General features: G+C 56.5%; 1 protein-coding gene across 1 annotated transcript in view; it reads right to left on the bottom strand.

Moving 5' to 3' along the window:
* DENND3 (DENN domain containing 3) overlaps positions 1–20,809 on the bottom strand; it is a gene marked incomplete at both ends in the record, with an annotated part of 58,910 nt that overhangs the window by 6,094 nt on the left and 32,007 nt on the right. Inside the window, 9 exons of the mRNA XM_080694708.1 lie at positions 1,304–1,461; positions 5,404–5,543; positions 6,410–6,517; positions 10,789–10,918; positions 12,458–12,628; positions 13,220–13,479; positions 16,944–17,465; positions 19,516–19,718; positions 20,131–20,234. Coding sequence (XP_080550834.1) covers positions 1,304–1,461; positions 5,404–5,543; positions 6,410–6,517; positions 10,789–10,918; positions 12,458–12,628; positions 13,220–13,479; positions 16,944–17,465; positions 19,516–19,718; positions 20,131–20,234 — 1,796 coding nt within the window. The remainder of the gene's footprint in view (positions 1–1,303; positions 1,462–5,403; positions 5,544–6,409; positions 6,518–10,788; positions 10,919–12,457; positions 12,629–13,219; positions 13,480–16,943; positions 17,466–19,515; positions 19,719–20,130; positions 20,235–20,809) is intronic.

Below are 20,809 nucleotides of genomic sequence, written 5' to 3' on the forward strand. Positions count from 1 at the left end.
ACCCCCACTAGCCTCCGGCTACAGAACTGTGGATTTTTGCTCTGTGTCAAATAGTTTGTGTATTGGGCTAGGAAACCAACCCAGAAGTAAAAGAGCTGGCTAAAAGGTGGTAAGCATGCTGGGCGTGGTGGTATATGTTTATAATTCCAGAACTTGGGAGGCTGAGACCAGAGGATCACGGTTCGCAGACAGTCTCAGCTACTTAGTGAGGCCCTTTGCAACTCAGTGAGACCCTGTTTCAAAATAATGAATAAAACATAGGGCTGGGCATGTCGCTCAGAGGTAGAATACCCTTGGGTTCCATCCCCAGTACCACAAAAATTAAAAAAAATATTTTTTTAAAAAGAAGGTGGTAAACTTGAGGCAGGAAGCCAGACAGGAGCGAGCTGTTGGTGGTGACTTGGGGTGGGCCCGAGAGGCCCCTTCACGGTTCTCCCAGACCCGCCTCTGGACACTGGCTGCCTGGACACAGTGAGCAGGCATGGAGGCCCGGCCTGCAGGCCCCGCCCCGCCTCCCACTGTGGCCCTCTCTGGGGTCCCCCGCTGGCTCAGACTTCTTGTGTTCCAGGAGGACTTGGTTCCCGGTGGGATGGGGCTGGAGCAGGAGCGCAGAGGTTGGTGGATAGGAGGGGGCCACCCAACAGAGGCCATTTCTGCCTCTGGTGGGTCCAGTCACCACCCTGCAATCCCGGCTTTCAGAAAGGAAACCGGACTGGATGGATTTTGTGTGTGTGTGTGTGTGTGTGTGTGTGGTACTGCCAGTGGAACCCAGGGGCTTTCTACCTCCGGGCTATACTCCCAGACCTATTTTATATTTATTTGGAAACCGTCTCACTAAGTTGCTGAGAGCCTCACTCAGTAGCTGAGGCTGGCTTCGAACCTGTGTGATCCTCCTGTCTCAACCTCCCAAGCGCGGGGATTACAAGCGTGCGCCACCACGCCCGGCCTGACCGGATGGATTTTAAAGTGCAGGTGGTTGGGCTGAGGCCCACCACAGGATGGTCTGAAGAAAGGCCCTGCAGCCCTGCGGCTTGGTAGGGGCGAGGCCCCGGGTCCTGTCAGCCCTGCGACTGCAGGTGGCTTTGGGGGTTGGGGGCCTTACAATGACATTTTTAAATGAAGCCAACGCTGAAGTCTGAGGCGATTTCACCAATCCAGATTTCCAGTGTCCTCAGAGAAGTGAAGAGACCAGTCAGAACCAGCGCGGCTCCCGAGGGGTGCCAGGCTGCTGGCAGGAGCATCACCCGCCCATCCCGCCCTGGGGGCGCCGCCCTGGGGGCCCTCCCCAGCACCCCGCACACACCCGGGCTTCTTCCCAGCCTGCACCGCCAGGCCCGTCACGCTGCAGCGGTGGTCCGTGAGCTGCTTGTTGCAGGCCATGCTGTGGGTGTTGATGATATAGATGACCGAGTCCTCCGAGCCGATCCACACTTGGCTCTGCTCCGCCATCACCATGCAGCTCTGCCGGGCGGGGGACGAGGTCAGACGTGCAGGCCACACGCACCCACTGGTGGCCACAGTTGCGTGCCCCAGGTTTGCAGCAAGCAGCGATTACCGCTTGAATACTGACCGCGGTGCAGGGGGGCCATGCGGGGTCCAGCCCACGGCCACTACGCTCTTCCCATCTGGGCAAGGCAGGACCTCAGTTTATTAGTGTGTGCTTCTGCTTAAAAACTCCGTGTTGAGAACAAGCTGGGGCCAGGGATCGCCCAGGCCAGAACGAGGCTCCCGGCACGGTGCTATGAGGTGGTCCTGCATGCCACGGCCCCAATGGTGCCACAGTGCCAGGCATGGCTGCTTTATTATTATTAATTACTATTATTATTATTATTTTGTGGTACTGAAGATTGAACTCAGGTGTTCTATCTCCAAGCAGTACCTCCAGCCCTATTTTATTTATTTTATTTATTTATTTTGCAGTACTGGTAATGGAACCAGGGACATTCTACCCCTGAGCTACACCTCCAGCCCTATTTTTTATTCTTTATTTTGAAATAGAGTCTCACTGAGTTGCAAAGGACCTAGTTAGCTGAGGCTGTCTGCAAACCGCGATCCTCCTGTCTCAGCCTCCCAAATGCTGGGATTACAAGCGTGCACCGCCATGCCCGGCTCCTATTTTATTTTTATTTTCAAACAGGGTCTGTCTCACTAAGTTGCAGAGAGCCTCACAAATGTCTGAGGCTGTCCTCATCCTGCGATCCCTCCAGTCTCAGCCTCCCAATTACTGGGATTACAAGGTGCTTGGCCATTTTAAACAGAGCAGTCACCACCAAACCCACAGCAAAGTGGGAAGGGCGCCCCTACACCTGAGCTGGAGACCACGAGCCCAGCGCCTCAGCGGGGAGGGCACGTCAGCCCCGTGTGACCGCCCCAGCACGGGTCTCGATCATCAAGGTGAGGATGCACCCGGGTTACAGGTAAGCTTTGGCAGGTGGCTGGATTCTCCAACACAGACGGGCAAAGCGACAGCACAGGCCCAGCCCGGGACCAGGATGCTCCTGGCCGCAGCGTGAGCACACCGCGGCTCCTCACAGTCAAGACGTTTGACTTTCAGACTTTGTGAGATCAGGAATTAGGGACTGAAGCGCTGTGGCACTAAAGTCCCCGCGCTGTAGCGTACAGCCTGGTCTGCCTGCGCCTCCTGCTCAGTCCAATCAGAACAGAGAGTGGCCCCTTACGGCTGCCGGGACAGGCACACATCTTCTCTAAGCAGCGCCCCGGACTTTCAAATAGATTTCAGAGTGAAAGCCCCATCGTGTTGGAGGGTTGTTAAGGACCAGGAACAAGAGTAGGCATGGGCAGGACCAGCCAGGATAGTACTCATCTCTAAGTTAGGAGAGAGCTCTTCTAAAAGCTTATAATTTAAAACATAGCCGCAGCCGGGCGAGGTGGCGCACGCTTGTAATCCCCGCGCTTGGGAGGCGGAGACAGGAGGATCGCGCAGGTTTGAAGCCAGCTGCGCTGGCTTAAGAGACACTGTTTCTAAAAATAAAAAAGTATAAAATAGGTCTGGGAGTGTAGCCCGGAGGTAGAAGGGCTTCCAGGAACCCCAGTACCACCAAAATAAATAAATAAATAAATAAAACATAGCTACAGCCAGGCAAGGTAGCGCACACCTGTAATCCCAGCATTTGGGAGGCTGGACAGGAGGATGCGGGTTCGTGGACAGCCTCAGCTACTACTTACTGAGACCCTTTGTAACTCAGTGAGACCCTGTTTCAAAATAAAGGATAAAAAATAGGGCTGGGGGTGTACTTCAGAGGCAGAATGCTTCTGGGTTCCATCCCCGTTACCGCAAAAATAAAATAAAACCACAAGTCGGGTGTGGTGGCCAAGCTTATGATTCCAGCATTTGGGAGGCTGAGACAGGAGGATCATGGTTCGAGGACAGCCTCAGCTACTTAGTGAGGCCCTCTGCAACACAGTGAGACCCTGTTTCAAAAATAAGAAGACTAAAAAATAGGGCTGGGGGTGTAGCTCAGAGGTCCAATGCCCCTGGGTTCCATCCCCAGTACAGTAAAACAGATAGATAGATAGATAGATAGGTAGATAGATAGATAGATAGGTAGATAGATAGATAGTTAGGTAGATAGGTAGCCACAAATATCCCCAGAAGTTAGAAAAGGATGCCAACTCGCCAATTTCAGAATCATTCCTTCAAGAGCTTTTGTTTCTGGCATCCACCCCAAGGGGGTATAATTTCAGTAAAACATCTCTTTTATGTGGCTGTGGCCCCAAGAGACGATGTCTTAGACAAACGGCTTTGAACATCGCACTTGAGGGAGCCAGCACTTTCTTAATACTGGGTTTCTTTCTTATGGGATGGTACAAAATAGCTGAGAAACTTTGGGAAGGTATTTTCACATAATTGGAAAACTTGTCTCTGTAAAAGCCACCGGGCCTAATTGGAGGGCAGTCATAACTAAGAACCAATAGGAAAATAAATAAATACACTTAGAACAGGAGTGACTTCCTTGACCTCTCTCCTGTCCTGCGTGATGTAAAGCACTGCTAAACTTCGTGCTTATCTTGACTCTGTCTCATGGACCCCGTTACTGTACCATCTGAGACTCACCTGCACACGGGGAGATGACCCGCTCTTTCCTACCGCCTCGCTCAACGTGAAGGCCGCCGCTGGGCAGGCAGGACGGACAGCCCCTGCTCCCTGCAATGTGTCTGCACGAGCAATACTTCTTTCCGTGGTTTTTTGTTGTTGTTTTGGCACTAGGGATTGAACCCAGAGGCATCCTACCTTCGAGCTACACCCCCAGCCCAATTTTATTTCTTATTTGGAAACAGTCTCGCTAGGTTGATGAGAGTCTCACTGCATGCTGAGGCTGTCCTCAAACCTGCGATCCTCCCGTCTCAGCCTCCCAAGTACTGGGATTACAAGTGTGCGCCAGCACAGCTGGCTCTTTCTTTCCGTGTTTTGAAGGCATTCACTGTGCGTTGACAGTCCTATCATGTTTAGATGCTAGAACAGAGCCACCAGAGTTGGCCCTATGCAGTCCTACCACCTGGCCAGGCCGTGCTTTTCACATTGAGCGCGAACTCATGGCCTCTACCAGGTTGGAGCGGGGCACGAGGGCTTCCCGGAAGGGTCCCTGGTCCTCAGTGTCCTCATAGGATGAAGCCCGCGCGACTGTGGATGTGTCGGTGTGCAAGCGTAATTTAAGCTCGGGAGAGAAAGAATACCTGCAGATCAGCAAGGAGAGAGAGGACAGCGGGAAAGCAGCCGGAGGACGCGCGGCCCGCGTAGGGGCCACGGCGCCCAAGCAGAGGGTCACTCAAGAGCCGGGCGCGACGGGCCACCAGCTACTCAGGGTGCCACGGGCAGGAGGGTCACCTGACCCAGGAGTTCCAGACCAGCCTGGGCAACAGAGAAACCCTGTCTCAAAGAAAAAGGAAGGAAAAATGAAGGCGCTCGGTTTCACGAGTGACCAGGGGACTGCATGGACGGGCGGGAGCAATGCCCCTCATCTGCCAGACCAGCCAGCACACAGCCCTCCACACCGACGACCGCGAGGGCCGCCCAGGGCCGCGAGAGCAGGCAGTGGGCATCCGGGTACTCAAATGCCACAGAGACGCCAGAGCAAAGGGCTCGGACACCACAGGCGGGGCTTGTCAAGAGGCACCGGAGCTTGCTCTGACCCAGGAGTGACGGGCCGGGCGGACACAGAGCTCGCTGCCCGGCTCTGCTGCCGGGCACCGGGGGCCGCCAAGCCGCTGGGCAGCACTGTCTCCGGGTTCCTAGACCCACGCGCATCCTCTCAGGGCGGCGGGAAGCAAGACGCTGCCGCCCAGCTCACACAGCACACGCAGGAAGAGGGTCCGAGCTGCGATCAGAACTCCATTGGCAAGCCGACCACATCGCTACAGACCAGCCCCAGGCTACCCGCTCACCACTTTGGAGGTGCCCACTTTGAAGCAGTGCTGGTGGATGGTCCAGGAAGACGCGTCGAACACGATCACCTTGCCCTCACCCAGGGCACACCACAGCTTGGGGTGGGCATCTTCCACTCGCTCTGCTGGGTCGAGGTGCCCTGGAGGAAGACCAGCCCTCAGAGGCTTGCAGGGAACCTTCCCGGGCAGCTCCAGGGCCCCCGACCATTACCCGGGTATTTACTAAGCACCTGGAGGTGCTGGGGTGGGGACAGGCAGGGCCGACGCCGCCCTGGCCCCTGGAGCCCGCTGCCCTGCTCTGACCTCTGCAGGCGCAGGCAGACCGGGGCGGGGAGGCCTGCAGGGTGTGTGGGATGCCTGGAGAGCAGGAGCTGGTGGGCACTAGGTGCAGAAAGGCGGGCCAGCTGGAGAAACTGAGGCAGGGGCACCGAGGTGCTTCTACCAATTTCCATGACCACCAAGCGTGCCACGGGGCCCTGGCTCTACGATCACCAGCACTCAGTGGTGCCAACCTCCGAGGTTTGGTCACTCTTAGGGCTTCGTGAGGGTTTCTGTTTGTTTTTGAGATGGGCCTTGAACTCCAGGGTTCACACCAACCTCTCGCCTCAGCGTCCTGTGTGCAGGGGCTGAAGGCGCTGCTCCACCCACCTGGTTTCAGGAATTTTGTGTGTGTGTGCATGCGGGTCTGGGGATGGAACCCAGGGGCGTTCAACCACCAAGCTATACCTCCTGCCCTATTTTTTATTTTGAAACAGGGTCTCACTAAGTTATGGAGGGCCTCACTAAGTAGCTAAGGCTGCCGGTGAACCACGATCCTCTGGTCTCAGCCTCCTGAATGCTGGGATTACAATTGTGCTCCACCACGCCCAGCTGAGCCAGGCTTCTTATCCCAGCGACAACAAGAGCAGATAACTCCCAAAGGAATGGATTCCATCCCAGAACCAGAAAAAATAAAATAAAACAGAATAAATAAGAGCGCAGCAGTGAGCCAGCAAGAGGTCCTCACCGGGAGTGTACAGCAGGACGTCCACAGCCTGGGGGCCCGTCTCGCCCACTGACGGGTTGATCTTGTGCTTCAGGGTCTCCGAGGTCGTCATGGGGAACGCCGTGGGCACTGAAACGCAGACGCTTCGTGTTAGACAGGTGTCCGCCGGCGGCACACCACGCTCTGGCCAGCTGAGTGTGGGGCGTCTCAGGATTTGTGAAGAGGCTCTGAACTCGGCTGCCTTCACTGAAGGGTAAAGCCACGCCTCCCACCGGTCCTGGCTCTTCTCCCCTCCGCCTTGGCTGGATCCCTTCCCTTCTCAGCTTGGAGGGATGAGAGCTCTGCTACACCCAGCCAGTATAGACTGGCCTCAGAAAACATAACATCTCGCCGGGCGTGGTGGCGCACGCTTGTAATCCCCGTGCTTGGGAGGCAGAGACAGGACGATTGCGCAGGTTCAAAGCCGGCCACGTGCGCTGGCTTAGGAGACCCTGTTTCCAAATAAAAATGTAAAAATAGGTCTGGGAGTGTAGCCCGAAGGTAGAAGGGCTTCCAGGAACCTCAGTACTACCAAAAAAATAATAATAATAAATAAAGAAAAGAAAAGAAAACATAACATTTCAGTACCAAAATAGTCCCAAGATGAAATGAACCAAAGAAACTAACTTGGGTGGCTTCCCTGCCTCAGGGGGATGGACACAGGCCACAGGGCTCTGCTGCGGGGCTGCCCTGTCTCCTGATGTCGGCAGCGTCCCTGACACCAGCACGTACGTACATACACACACACACACGCCACGGATATCTCTCCTGGCATCACCAAGCCTCTCCCCAGGGCGGGGTGCCAATTGCCCCAGTTTTAGACCACTGTCTGCCAGGTACAGTGGTGCACGCCTTTAATCCCAGCGCCTGGGGAGGCCGAGGCAGGAGGTGGCAAATTCAAGACAAGCCTGGGACACGCAGCAAGACCTTGTTTCAAAGTAAAAAAAAAAAAGGGTTAAGGGACACAGCTCAGAAGAACGCCTCAGAGGTCCATCCCCAGTGCCACACTCAAAATAATAAAAGGGCCGGGATGTCGCTCAGTAGTGCCCAGCGTTCAATCCCCAGTAACAAAAGAGCGAAACTAAAAGTCCCGGGCTCCTCGGGACGGCCTCAGGCTTCTGAGCTGCAACCTCATGTGGAGCGCAGGGCCTCCAGCTGAGCCGCACGCGCCCTGATGAGTGTGGTGCCACTGCCCGCAAACAAATGAAGAACGCAGGTGCTCCGAGGCCTGGTGCTCGCCGGCAGCCCGGGACCCCCGGGATCTGCCGAGCTACTGTTTAACTGTGCGTCTTCAGTCCGGGACTGTCATGCATCGGCTCCCGTTCTAGCTGGGCCACGTTTCTCGATTTGCTAGCAAGGGATCAGGAATGCGGGCGTGCTTAGGGACCTGGGCTTGGGCTGCCTCCTCCATTGTGTGGGAACAGGTGGGAAATAATGTAGTAGCCGGCGGGCCAGGGTTGCCAAGGAGACCGCAAATGGCTTGCAGAGCAGAGAGGAGGCCGTTCTGTACACTTCTGGCAGAGACAAAGGCTGGTATATAAACACCTCTGGATCGGTGTTAATTTGATTCTGTTCCTATCGAAAGGTAGTTAATCTCTGGCTCCAGCACTGTCAGACAAAGGTCCTTCGGGTGGCTCGAGGGCCGTGCAACCCCACAAGCCCCCAAGCACGCTGGCCACTCCTGGCTCAGCATCACCTGGCCACGTGAAGGGGGCTCCAAGACCAGAAGCTTAGGGTCCCCAGCGAGTGACAGATGCCACGGGGCAAGCACGCGGCAATGAAGAAGCTCGCAACAGAGGCGTGGTTTCTCACACCTGGGCCTGCATTTAAAATCAGTCTCCCGGCTGTCTATCAAGAGAAAGGAAAAAACATCCTCACAAAGCTGGCGACAAGCGCTCACGGCGGCACTGCTCCTAGTACCAGGAAGCAGAAACAGCCCATGTGTTCACTAATGGACGAAGGGATGAAGACAGGTACCACACCGAACAAAGGAATGCTACTCAGCCAGGAAAAGTAATGAAGTGCTGACGCACGCTACCACAGGGACGGACTGTGAAGACATCACACGAACTGAAGAAACCGGTCGCCACAGGACGAGTGTGTGGGCTCCACGTGTGCCCGGGACAGGCAGCTCCAGAGAGAGCTGTCGGCGGCTGCTCGGGGACTGAGGGATGCTAAATGGGACAGAATTCCCTCGGGTGAGGGACTGCTCCTTGTGGCGGTGGGTGCGCAACGATATTCTAAAAGCCGCTGCGCTGTGCACTTCTGCATGAGTGGAGTATAAGAATTATATCTTTTTTTTTTTTGCAGTACTAGGGGTGGAACCCAGGGGCATTCTACCTCCAAGCTACACCCCCAGCCCTATTATTTAATCTTTTTATTTTTTATTTATTTTTGGTGGTACTGGGGTTCCTGGAAGCCCTTCTACGTCCGGGCTACACTCCCAGACCTATTTTATACTTTATTTTTATTGGAAACAGGGTCTCTTAAGCCAGCACGGCTGGCTTCGAACCTGCACGATCCTCCTGTCTCCGCCTCCCGAATTCTGGGATTACAAGTGTGCGCCACCACGCCCGGCCTAATCTTTTTATTTTTGAAACAGAGTCTCACTGAGTTGCAAGGAGCCTCACAAAGTGGCTGAGGCTGTCTGCGAACTGCGGCCCTCTGGTCTCCACCTCCCGAATGCTGGGATCACAAGCGCAGGCCACCACGCCGGACACATGCATTTTATCTTAATAAGGCAGTTGCCACACAAATCCAGCGGAGCACAGGCCAGCAAAGCTCCGTGTCATCATAAAACATCCCTCCTCGGCTAATCTGTGTTTCAGAAGTTAATTCCATGTTGCAGGCTTAATTCAACATAAATTAATTGTGGCGATGCTATTATGTTAGCGGGAACTAGCAGTCCTCAGCATATATTCCACTCTGAGGCAGATCTAAGATCGTTGGTTCTCTGGGATCATTTTAAATGCAGAGTAGAAATAACCAAAATAATGCACAAAGTCATCCCTAACCCTTTACTCCTGGACTTGAAAGCCATCTTCCAAAAGAGATGCTGAAGCCCCCACCGGCCTGTGTGGCTTCAAGAACACGGGAGCGGGATGGAATCACAGGAAGCAGACCAGAGAATTCCTGTCTGGAAGACTGACCACATTTTTAAAGACTGACATCTGGGTGTGGTGGCACAACCTCTACTCCTAGTACCTGAGAGGCTGAGACAGGAGAAGGTTCAAAGCCAGCCTCAGCAGGTTAGCAAGACTCTCAACAACTCAGCAAGGCCGTTTTAAAACTAAGCTGAGCCGGGCGTGGTGGGCGCACGTGTAATCCCAGCACTTGGGAGGCTGAGACAGGAGGATCGTGGTTCGTGGTCGGCCTCAGCTACTTAGTGAGGCCCTCTGCAACTTAGTGAGACCCTGTTTCAAAATAAGGAATAAAAAATAGGGCAGGGACTATAGCTCAGAGGTAGAATGCCCCTGGGTTCCATCCCCAGACCCGCAAAAGAAAATTAAAAAATAAATAAATAATAAAAACTAAGCTGAGCCGGGCGTGGTGGTGCACACTTGTAATCCCAGCATTCAGGAGGCTAAGACAGGAGGATCGTGGCTCACGGACAGCCTCAGCTACTTAGTGAGGCCCTTTGCAACTCAGTGAGACCCTGTTTCAAAATAAAAGAATAAAAAATAGGGCATGGGGTGTAGGTCAGAGGTCGAATGCCCCTGGGTTCCATCCCCCCCGAAAACAAACAAACCAAGCTGGATGTGGTGGCCCACCAGTAACTCCCATACTCCGCTGAGACGGGATCGCAGGTGCAAGACCAGCCTCAGCAATCTGTTTCAAAGTAAAAGAGGTTCAAAAGGGCTGGGAGGTTATAGCCCAGTGCCACAAAAATATAAAACAAAATGCAATTAATGAAAAGAGAGGGAGCCACATGGAGGCAGAACGCCTCTAGGTTCAATCCCAGGTACAAAAAAAAAAAAAAAAAAAACCAAAGAAAGTCAAATGACGTTCAGCGCTCCCCTCCCTCGCACGATGGCGAAGGCCCGCCGATCCTCAGGTCCACACGCACAAGGATCCAGAGTCCTCCAGCGTGTTTTCCCTGACTGCAGGCCCCGGAGACCACCTGGAGGTTCCGGGACCGCTCAGCCGCCGCCCACAGACTTCTAGTCTGCGACTAAGAATCCTCAGAGAACTGCAGAACATGAAATAGTGCACGACCCAGAAGACGCGCCGCCGCCTCCACGTGTCCTGACAGCCGCAAGGTCCCCTGGGAAAGCGCGGAGGCACAGCCACCTGTGGGCCTCAAAAGAACGAGGCGAGGGGCGCGGGCCGCACTGGCACGGGGCGAGGCGGAGCCGGCTTACCTTCACTCTTCATCTTATCAAAGTAGGATAACTTGGAGGCTGCGTGAATGGCGATGGGGGGCTGCAGCGTGCCCACGACGGCGTCCATCAGCAGGACGTTGGTCAGCGCTTGCTGGATGTACTGAGGGTCCTAGAGGAGGCAGGCCCTTCAGCACGAGAAGAATCACAAAAACCCTCCCTGGGTCAACACCACGCTGCACGCCGCCTGCGACCCGGTCACAGGAGGGGAGCAGCGCTCTAAAGGAGCAGGTTTTCCTTTATTTTTCATTTTTATTTTTTTTAATGGTCCTAGGGATTGAATCCCAGGGCATTCTACCACTGAACTACACCCCTAGCCCTATTCTATTTTTATTTTGAAACAAGGTCTTCTTAAGTTGCTGAGGCTGGCCTCGAACTTGTGATCCTGCTGTCTCCGCCTCCCAAGTACCGGGATTACAAGCGTATGCCACCATGCCTGGCTAAGGAGCATTTTTTTCCCGAAGCTTACATGAAGCTTTACCTGAATGATAAATCTGGAGTTCCTGTCGAGTCATTTCTTCCTCCCAGTTACTGACCATTCAGGGCAGGGGCTGGCACATCCCTCTCTATGGGGCCAGGGGGCCAGTGCTAGCCAGGGCCATGCCCAGCACAACTTCAACACAAACGCTCCACCGGCCCATGGAGTGGTTTAACAGCACTGGTTTACGCTAAGTAACCCGGCGTGCGTAAGATCAACCGGTTAGTCCAAAAGCCCAAGCCGGCTGGACTCCAGCCAGGGCCTGCCCCCACTGCGGGGGCTGGGAGCGGCCTCGGCACGCGCTTGTTATCCTAACCCTGGCCATGGTGGTGGCGCCACCGCCCCTGCTTTCTCTGGAGAAGAGCAGGGCTACGCGTCTCTTACCAACGTCCCCTCTGTGTGAGTTCCCCGTTCCCGTCTTCAGGTTTCCTGATTCATCCTGCCGTTCAGACGGCACCACCTTCCCCATGACTCCTGGCCCGCAGCCTCTGCCCATGGAGCCTCCTGCATTATGAACTCGCATGGGGCAATCGAAGCTACCAATCTGGCCCAGAATGAATTAAGGCCCCAAAATCCCTAGGATAAGCCAGGCGTGGTGGCACACGGCTATTAACCTCAGTATTTGAGAGGCTGAGACAGGAGGACTGCAAGTTCAGGGCCAGCCTCAACAGCACAGTAAGACTCTTAGCAACCTTACAAGACCCTGTTTCAAAACTATCTATCTATCTATCTATCTCTATATATCTATATCTATATCTATCAGGCAGGGGTGTAGTTTGGTGGTAGAATGCCTGGGTTCAACCCCAAGAAAACAAAAATTAAAAAATCTCTAAGATGTAACTTAACCCTGCAGAAAGAACCCAGTGCCACCCCTGCCCAAGTGCTGACCCCGTGATGCCGGCGGGCAGAGTGGCTCGGAGCAGCCTGTGCCCAAAATACCCAACTCGGACCTGGTCCCTCTACTCGTGGGTGTCATTAGAACCGGGGCGGGGTGGTGGGGACCTGAGGAGGCACAGGGCGCTTGGGGCCTCTGCAGCATGTCCACACGCCGAGAGGCCTCCAGCAGGGCCGCGGGGAGTCACACATGTCCCCGTTGTGCCTGGAGGACCGGGCGCCCGAGCTGTGGGGGCCCCCATGCATGGCCCCGCGCCCCGGCACCCCGGTGCCCCGCACCTTGTGCTCATCCGCCAGCTTCTTCCCGGCCCACATCTCCTTGACCATCAGGTGCCAGAGGTCGCACTCCGACTTCAGGTTAGCCTCGAAGACGTCCTTCTTGGCCGCCGTCTTAATTTTTAAAGTGGGTATTCTCCGAAGGAAAAAAGTGACCGTGGTGCTTTGGACTTCCTGCGGAGGCAGAGAAAGCAGAGAGAGGCGTTACGCCAGCGCCTCGGGAGACGTCAGGGCCAACGGAGGAAGGCAGAGCAGGCTCAGAGACCAGGCCGCGTCCGCTGGAAGCCACAGCGCTCCCCGTCAGCGCCCAGGCAGAGGCCAGCCCTGCTGGGGCCTGGTGGGATTCCTCAGCGGTCCCTGCCAACAGGCCCAGCCACAGCGACCGGGGCCTGCAGGGCAGTCGAGGGAGGGGCAAAGCGGTGAGGAGCTGAGCTGTGGAGGGGATGGCCACTCGTCCGCACGACCCCGGCGGCCTCTCCCGAGGATTGCTGGACTCACCCCTGCCTCCTCTGGCCTCCACTGAGGAGGCCGCCTGCCCACTTCTCTCCGCAGAGCCTTGCTCACGTAACACCTCCTGCCCCGTCCTCCCACGGCCCTGCTGGGAGGCTCCACGTGAGCCCACAGACAGAGAGCCGAGGCACAGTGGCCCAGCGGCAGCAGGCTGCGCGGCCCTGGCCTCCCACCATGCTGGCCTCCCGCCACGCTGGCCTCCCGCCAAGCTCTCCCCCACACAGCTGGGTTCCACAGCCGGCCGCCAGCTCGCACCTCGATGCTCCGGAAGGCGGCGATCTCCACGTAGCCCGGCCGCCCCTCGGTCAGCAGGAACAGGCGCTTCTGGGTCATGGCGATCTTCCCGACGCCGCGGCTGGTCTTGACGGAGCTGGACAGCTTGTAGACACACTCGTGCCTATCCAGGCGGTCCATCACCGGCGGCGGCAGGCTGACCTCCTGGGCCTCGGCCTCTGTCTCCTTCCAGCAGTTGTAGAAGTCCTTGAACGTCTCTGGGTCGATCTGTTTCTGCTGGCCTGAGTTTTATAAGAGGAAAAGAGAGTGCCGCAGCTAAACGCACAGGGAACAAACGCACTTGGAGAAACGGCGCGCTGCCCAGACCAGACAGCAGATGGCGCCAGTACGCAGTGCTCCCAGGGGCCGGCACACCTGCCCAGCCCACCTGCTCTGCACAGCCAAGGGAGGCCACGGGGCAGCAGGCAGCCACAGCGACTCTTAGGACTTCAGGTGGGAACGCTGGGGCTAGGACACTCTACTTTTTTGTGGGGAACGTACTAGAGACTGAACTCGGGGTCATTCTACCTCTGAACTCTACCCTCCGCCTTTTTTATTTATTCTTTTTTATTTTGAAACAGGGTCTCAATAGACCTCAAAATTTTAATCCTCCTGACTCAGCCTCCCAAGTACTGGGACTACAGGTGTGCACCACCATAGTCGTGCTGAGATTCGAGGCATGCTGGTGAAGGTTCCCAGAACAGCCCTTCTAAAGTACGGAGAAGCAAGCCGGGCGTGGTGGTGCACGCTTGTAATCCCCGTACTCAGGAGGCAGAGACTGGAGGATCACGGCCAGCCTCAGCTACTTAGGAGGCCTGCTGCAACTTAGTGAGACCTGGTTTCAAAATAAAATACAAAATAGGGCAGGGGTGTAGCTCAGAGGTATAATGCCCCTGGGTTCCATCCCCAGACCCACAAAAATATAAATTAAAATAAAGTGCAGAGAAGCAGCGCCCGCCTTCTGGTTCAAACATTTCAGGGCTGTTGATCTCCAAGGGGCCAGACATTCCTCCAGGGTCCAGCCCCTGCCTCCCCCATTCCAGCCGCACCAAGCCTGTCCCCAAACAGGCGCTGCTGTTCTGTACCTCCGCTCACGCTCATTCTGATGTTCAGACCAGAAAACTCCTACTCATCCCTCCCTGCCCAGGCAAACACCCGCCCGCAGCCCTCCCTGACAGGACCGATCACCCTGCCGGGCCACCACCCAGCTGTGCGCCCACCTCCCTCATGGTGTAAGCACAGTCAGCAGGCTCCTGCACAAGCTAGAAACTGAGGCACGGAGAGAAAGGTCCTCACTGCAGAGCCGGGCCCCGAGGCTGCAGAGGGCCTGTCTGGCTGGTGCCGCCTGCGTGCACAAGTCCATCTTTCTCTGCTGGACCCTGCGCGGGACCTCCCGCCCCAGCCAGGCCAGAGGATGTGGCTGGCTAATCGTCCCCACGCCGACTCCGTAGCAAGGCGTCAGCAGGGACAGCTGTCCAGGCCAAAGGGGTTGGGGCAACCAAGTCCTCACCAGAGCAGCTCAGAGCGGACAGCCATGTGCAGCGGGCGGTGCCACGACGGGCTCAGGAGGTGACTTCCTGACCTGTACATCTTACTTCCAAATGCCCAGGCCAGCTGCCAGTGCAGGGAGAGGCCCAGGAGGACCAGGCCCCTGCGCAGGCGCAGCATTTGCGGGGAACCTCCACCAGGGGGCCCCATTACACGTTCATTCCTTCTTGCTTCCCTGTGTTTAAAATGATTATTATTTATCTTTTTACAAGTTTTTAGGCCACTGGATCCTGCCAGGCGTGATGATGCATGCTTGTAACCCCAGTACAAGGGAGGCAGAGACAAGAGGATCATAGGTTTGAGTCCTGTCTCAGCAACTCGTGAGGCTCTCGGCAACCTAGAAAGACCTTGTTTCCGAATGAGAAATAAAATAGGGCTAGGGGCAGAGCTTGGAGGTAGAATGCCTCTGGGTTCAATACCCAGTACTTAAAAAAAAAAGTCACTGGATCCAAAAAATAATAATAAAGACAGTAAGGGTATCTGTACATGTGTGATGTGTTAAAAAGAAATTACTAAATAAAACCAGACACGAGGGAGCCAGGGCGCCCATGACAGCCTGCTGACAGTGACTGCCCCCAGCTGAGCCCTGCAGCCCAGGGAAGGGCTGGCTGTGGTTTCCTCAGAGGTCAGGCAGGCAAGCTTGGGCTAAGAGTGAGCAGCAAAGGCCCGGGGCACAGGACAGGAGGGGAAGGAGGGCCGAGGCCCAAGCCTGCTCACAGCCAGGGTGCAGGAGCACAGACATGCAAGGGCCAGGCAGGACCGGCGCCCAGCTGAGGACACGCGCTCTCCGCTCCAGAGGCTGAGGAGGGCACCACAACCCGGCAGTGTCCTCTTGCGGACACGCGCCAGCCTGGCCTCGGGTGTGAGGGGCTGGTGTGCTCTGGGCACTGAAATGTGCCCCACCCAGGCACCCCGCAGGTGGGAAGCGGCCCTCGCTGCCGAGGCGCCACCTGGGCTCCCAGTGTCTGCAACGTCACACTGCTAGCGCTGCTGCAGATGGAGGCTGTGTGCCCACCCGCCTGCCCGCCTGCCCGTGGCCGCAGGGTCCGCCAGGTGCTCGGCACACCCGCAGCCACCGTGAACGCGCAGATACCACGCACAACCATACCTACTCAATGTGCGTACAGTCAATGCCACGTGCGTCCATGCGACCAAACAATTCACAGCCGCTGCCCCAGGAGGCTATCCAGGGAGACTGCTGCCTCTCCTCCCATCATGCCCCTCCCTCCCACCCCAGGAGCCCTGCCCGGGCGGGAGGAACGCTGCCCGAGGGCGAAGCCAGCACCCTTGCCCCACGGTGTGTGCCCAGTGACGGTCCTCTGCCTCACCTGTCACCTCAGCACCTGACCTGTTACCATGACTGCTGGTCATCCCTTGGCATTTGTGGGGGGACCCCGGCACTACCAACAGCCACAGATGCTCAAATCTCTCCTGCAGAATGACGTAGCGTTTGGGGCTAACCTTGCACACCTACCGTGAGCCTTAAATTCCCTCTAGACTTCTTGTCACAACTAACACGATGCCTGTGAACTGTGGTCACACTGTATTGTTTAGAAAACTAATGACAAGAAAAAAGAATGATGCGTGTTGAGTACAGTGCAATTTTGTGTGTGTGTGTGTGTGTGTGTGTGTGGTGCTGGGGGCGGAACCCAGGGGCTTTTCTACCTCCGGGCCACATTCCCAGACCTATTTTGTTTTATTTGGAAACAGGGTCTCACTAAGTTGCTGAGAGCCTCACTCAGTAACTGAGGCTGGCTTCGAACCTGTGCGGTCCTCCCGTCTCAGCCTCCCAAGCGCGGGGATGACAAGCGTGCGTCACCACGCCCGGCTTACAATGCAATTCTTTAAAAATATTTTTGAGCTGGGTGAAGTATAATTCCCGTACTTATAAAGCTGAGACAGGAGGATCACAGGTTTGAGACCAGCCTCAACATCTTTGTAAGACTCTCAGAAATCTAGGGAGATCCTGTTTCAAAACGAGAAATGTTTTCAAAATGGGGGTTGGGGGTCTAGCTCAGCCTCAGAATGTTCACTCCCCAGTAACGCTACGTAACGTCATTATGGAAGTGTTTTGCTCTGCGCTGGGACGGGCCGGGGCAGACCCCGCAGCTGTGGAGGGCGTCTGTACCTGAGGGCCGCAGGCGGGGTGCCCTCTCACCTGCAGTCAGTGCGTCGAACAGCCGGTGGATGGTGTGCGCGTCCTTCACGATGCCCGACTCCTGCACCCTCTTCACGAACTCGTCCGGCCACATGTGCTTCCTGGGCAGCTCGAAGTGCTTTACGGGGTCGTCGGCCCTGGGGGCCTTGCCCGGCGTGTCCAGGACCTTGCTGATGAGCTGCCTCAGCTCGGGCGTCCGCTCGGCCAGCGCGCGCTCGGGGGCCGGCATGGACACCACCATCCCCTTCACCAGGTCGTCCGGGAAAATGTGGACGTCCGTTTTATAGAGCTTCTGGAAGTCCAAGAGGGCGCTGAGCAGCTGCCCCTGCATCAGGTGGACCAGGCCGCGCAGGTAGCAGTACCTGGCCAGGAGCACAGAGTTGTCGGGCGCCACGAGCCCCATGGCCTTGCTCAGCTGGGCCACGAAGTCGGAGTAGTACACCTGCACACACTGGCCCAGCAGGGGGAAGTGGATTTCTGGAATCTTGAACGTGTACGTGGACTTGGGGGTCACGTTCAGAGCTAAAAAAAGAAAAAAGAAAGAAAGAAAAGGATGAAGGACAATAAGCCAATAATTAACACAGGCCTTAAGAAGAAACACAAGTCCCCGTCATAGGAACCGTGGGCCCCGAAACAGCGAGAGCCGTGCTCTTCCCTTAGACGCTCGTGTGCCCCAGGGTGAGTAAGAGGCTCGCTTCACTCCCACGGCACCCAGAGTAACCGCTGCCAGCAGCAGATGCAACACCTTTTTTTTTTTAATTTTTTGGTGGTACTGGGGTTCTTGGAAGCCCTTCTACCTCCGGGCTACACTCCCAGACCTATTTTTACATTTTTATTTGGAAACAGGGTCTCCTAAGCCAGCGCGTGCGGCTGGCTTCAAACCTGCGCGATCCTCCTGTCTCCGCCTCCCAAGCGCGGGGATTACAAGCATGTGCCACCATGCCCGGCTGCATCAACACCTTCTATGCCAGAAACTATTTCACTGAGCGGGACACTGGTCCTGGGGCCTTGAGCATCAAGCCGGTAACAGAAGCCAAGGTGCTCCCCTTGGTGGCGTTATAAAGCAGTGCTCTGGCCGGGCGTGGTGCGCGCGCTTGTAATCCCAGCACTCGGGAGGCTGAGACAGGAGGATCGCAGTTCACTGACAGCCTCAGCGACTTAGTGAGGCCCTGTGCAACTCAGTGAGACCCTGTTTCAAAATAAAGAATAAAAAATAGGGCTGAGGGTCGAGCTTGGAGGTAGAATGCCGCTGGGTTGCATCCCTAGTACTGAAAAAAAAATTAAAGTAGTGGTTTTGGTACCTGCCCAGCAGCTGGGGTGGGGCAGGCCTTACTAGCATTCCCACTTCACAGTGTGGACACTGAGGTCTCCGCAGCCCAGGTCACCCACCTCAGGTGCCTCAGCCACACAGGGGTGTGCCTCCCCCCAGTTCCTTCCTGGGAATGGTAACCATGACCTGGGCCTCCAGGAGCTGGCCGCCAACCAGGCACCCAGGAAGCTGGAGGAGGCCCGAGCCAGCCCCACAGGAGGGCTCGGCCTAGAGGAAGGCAGGGAGCCCCAGTGCAGACCAAGACAGCAGTGTGTGCGAGCCTGTGAGCACAGCACATGCTCAGAAGGGGAACCACGGGCCCAGAAAGGTGAGGCAGCCTGCCCGGGGTCACAGAGCTAGGAAGAGGCTGTGCCAGGGCCTCGCCCTCCAGCTTCCCTGGAGCTTGCTTTATGCACGCTGCCCCTCCCTGACCAACACCCTCCGGGTAATCACGGGCATCACAGGGCACCACTCAGCACCTGCCCGAGCAGCGGCCACAGGGCTCCCACAGGAGGCCATGGTGCCCAGCCACTGTGGACAGAGCAAGGCCTATCCTGGGAGCATGTAGAGAGGGGACCTGAGGGTGGAGGATGGCGTCTCGCAGACACGTTGGCTTGCCCGTGTCCCGGCGTGCCTCTGCAGGTCACACACGGGGAAACGCCAGGCTGATGTTCAGACTGCACACAGACCTCTTGAGAGATGCAGGGCTCCTTCCCTGCCGAGGCAGGCTCCCGCTGCCCTGTGCTAGAGAGCGCTTCCTCAGAGATGTCAAGGCGCTGCTCCCCACTCCCCCGCATCTGCGGGGTGCCCCGCCACCCTACCTGGAAGAGCCCATGGCAACTGCCACTCCAACCGGAGGCCCGTGCATCCGTCCCCTGCCCTGGTTACCAGCCACGGGAGGCTCCCTGTATCCCAGCCTCAAGGACGCAGCTGGCACTCACCAGGGCCTAACAGCTGTATCCCATCAAAAACACACATATGTAAATACGTACTTTATACGTATACATGCGTATGTGCACACAGACGCACAGATGTGCCTAACGCGTAGCAAGAAAGAGCTCAGACTGCACAGCTGTTGCCTTTAGCAGGATGGGAAATAGACAAGTGATACCTTCCACAGTGTACATCCCTTGCAAAAAGAGCATCCCAAAGATGTTTCAAGTGATGAGACTAAATTTAGCAACTTAAAATTCTAAAAGCCGTTCCCTTCCTCTGGACGAGCTGGGGCCCTTCAACGGCATCAGCGAAGGGCGGAGTCATCACCTGGGCTGCTGTTCTTGCAAGCCGCAGCCGTGTCCATTATCCGGAGCGACAGGTTCCTGGGCGGCAGCTCGGGCACGCTGATGTCCTGCAGGTTGGGCATGCTGACCACCATGCGCCTGTTGGCGATCCGCAGGGGCGAGGGCTTCCGCGAGGCCATCTTCTCCACCGTTGGTCTTCTGGGACTGATAAGCATCCCGTTTATTCTGGGGTGGAGAAAAGCAAGGCTTTTCTGCATGCACACAATGACCCCTGGTGGGCAGGCGTAAGGACCAGTGGGGGCAGCCCTGCACCCGGGCAGACGGTGCCAGGTGTGGCATCCCTTCAAGGGGAAGGTGGACGGCCCCAGGAGAGCCCGCAGTCTGCGAGGCAAACAGCAGCGTCTACATCTGATGTGTGTTCAAGGATCTCAGGGGAAACGGGCTTTGAGGAGGTGGTGGGGGAGACAGGATTGAATGCAGTATGGACAGCACAGGGAGCTCCCCCAAGAAGCAGGGGCCCCAGGGAGGAGCCTGGCCGCTCCCAACTCAGCGAGAGCTTCTCCACATCAGGCTTTCCCCGCTGTCCAACGCAGCTCCGCCCCTCACGCGTCCCCGCCTGAGCGCGCAGACGAGGCACCTGTCCTCCTTGGACTGGGTGTCCAGGTCCATCTGCGCAAAGGCGTCCATCCTTTCGTTGAGCCGGGCTTTCAGAAAAGAGTGGAACATGTAGGTGTCCAGAACCTGCAGCAGGCGAGCAGAGGGCGGGTGTGAGGGCGGCAGGGAGGGTCCGCAAGTGACCTGTCACCCGAGAACAAGGCCCACCTGCGGCCTTCTGTAACCGGCATTCACAGACCAGCAGGACAGGCATGCGCCGCACCCCACGCGGGCTCATGGCAGAGGGAGCGGGGCCCAGAGCGCAGACAGGAACCGAGCTGCACAGGAGCCTCCAGTGGCCTCTCCAGGGACAGCAGGAGGGGCGCCGGATGCTCCGGATGATGGAAATGCCCCAGGCCCAGGCTGAGGACGTGCCCGCCCTGGTGCACACGTCACAGCCCAACCAATATCCACCAAAAATGGCTGTGTTTGATTACATGTAACTTATACTGCAAAAGTGGATTTAAAAAATCAGAGCTGGTAGCTGGGCAGGGTGGCATATGCCTGTAATCCCAATACTAGGAGGCTGAGACAGGAGAATCACAGGTGTGAGGCCGGCCTCAGCCACAGAGTGAAACTCCCAGCAACCCAGTGAAACTCTGTTTCCAAACAAAAAATAAAAAGGGCTTGGGGTATAGCTTGGAGGTAGAATGTTCCTGGGT

This window comes from Muscardinus avellanarius (genome assembly GCF_963383645.1).
Source record: "Muscardinus avellanarius genome assembly, chromosome: 4".
NCBI lineage: Eukaryota > Metazoa > Chordata > Mammalia > Rodentia > Gliridae > Muscardinus > Muscardinus avellanarius.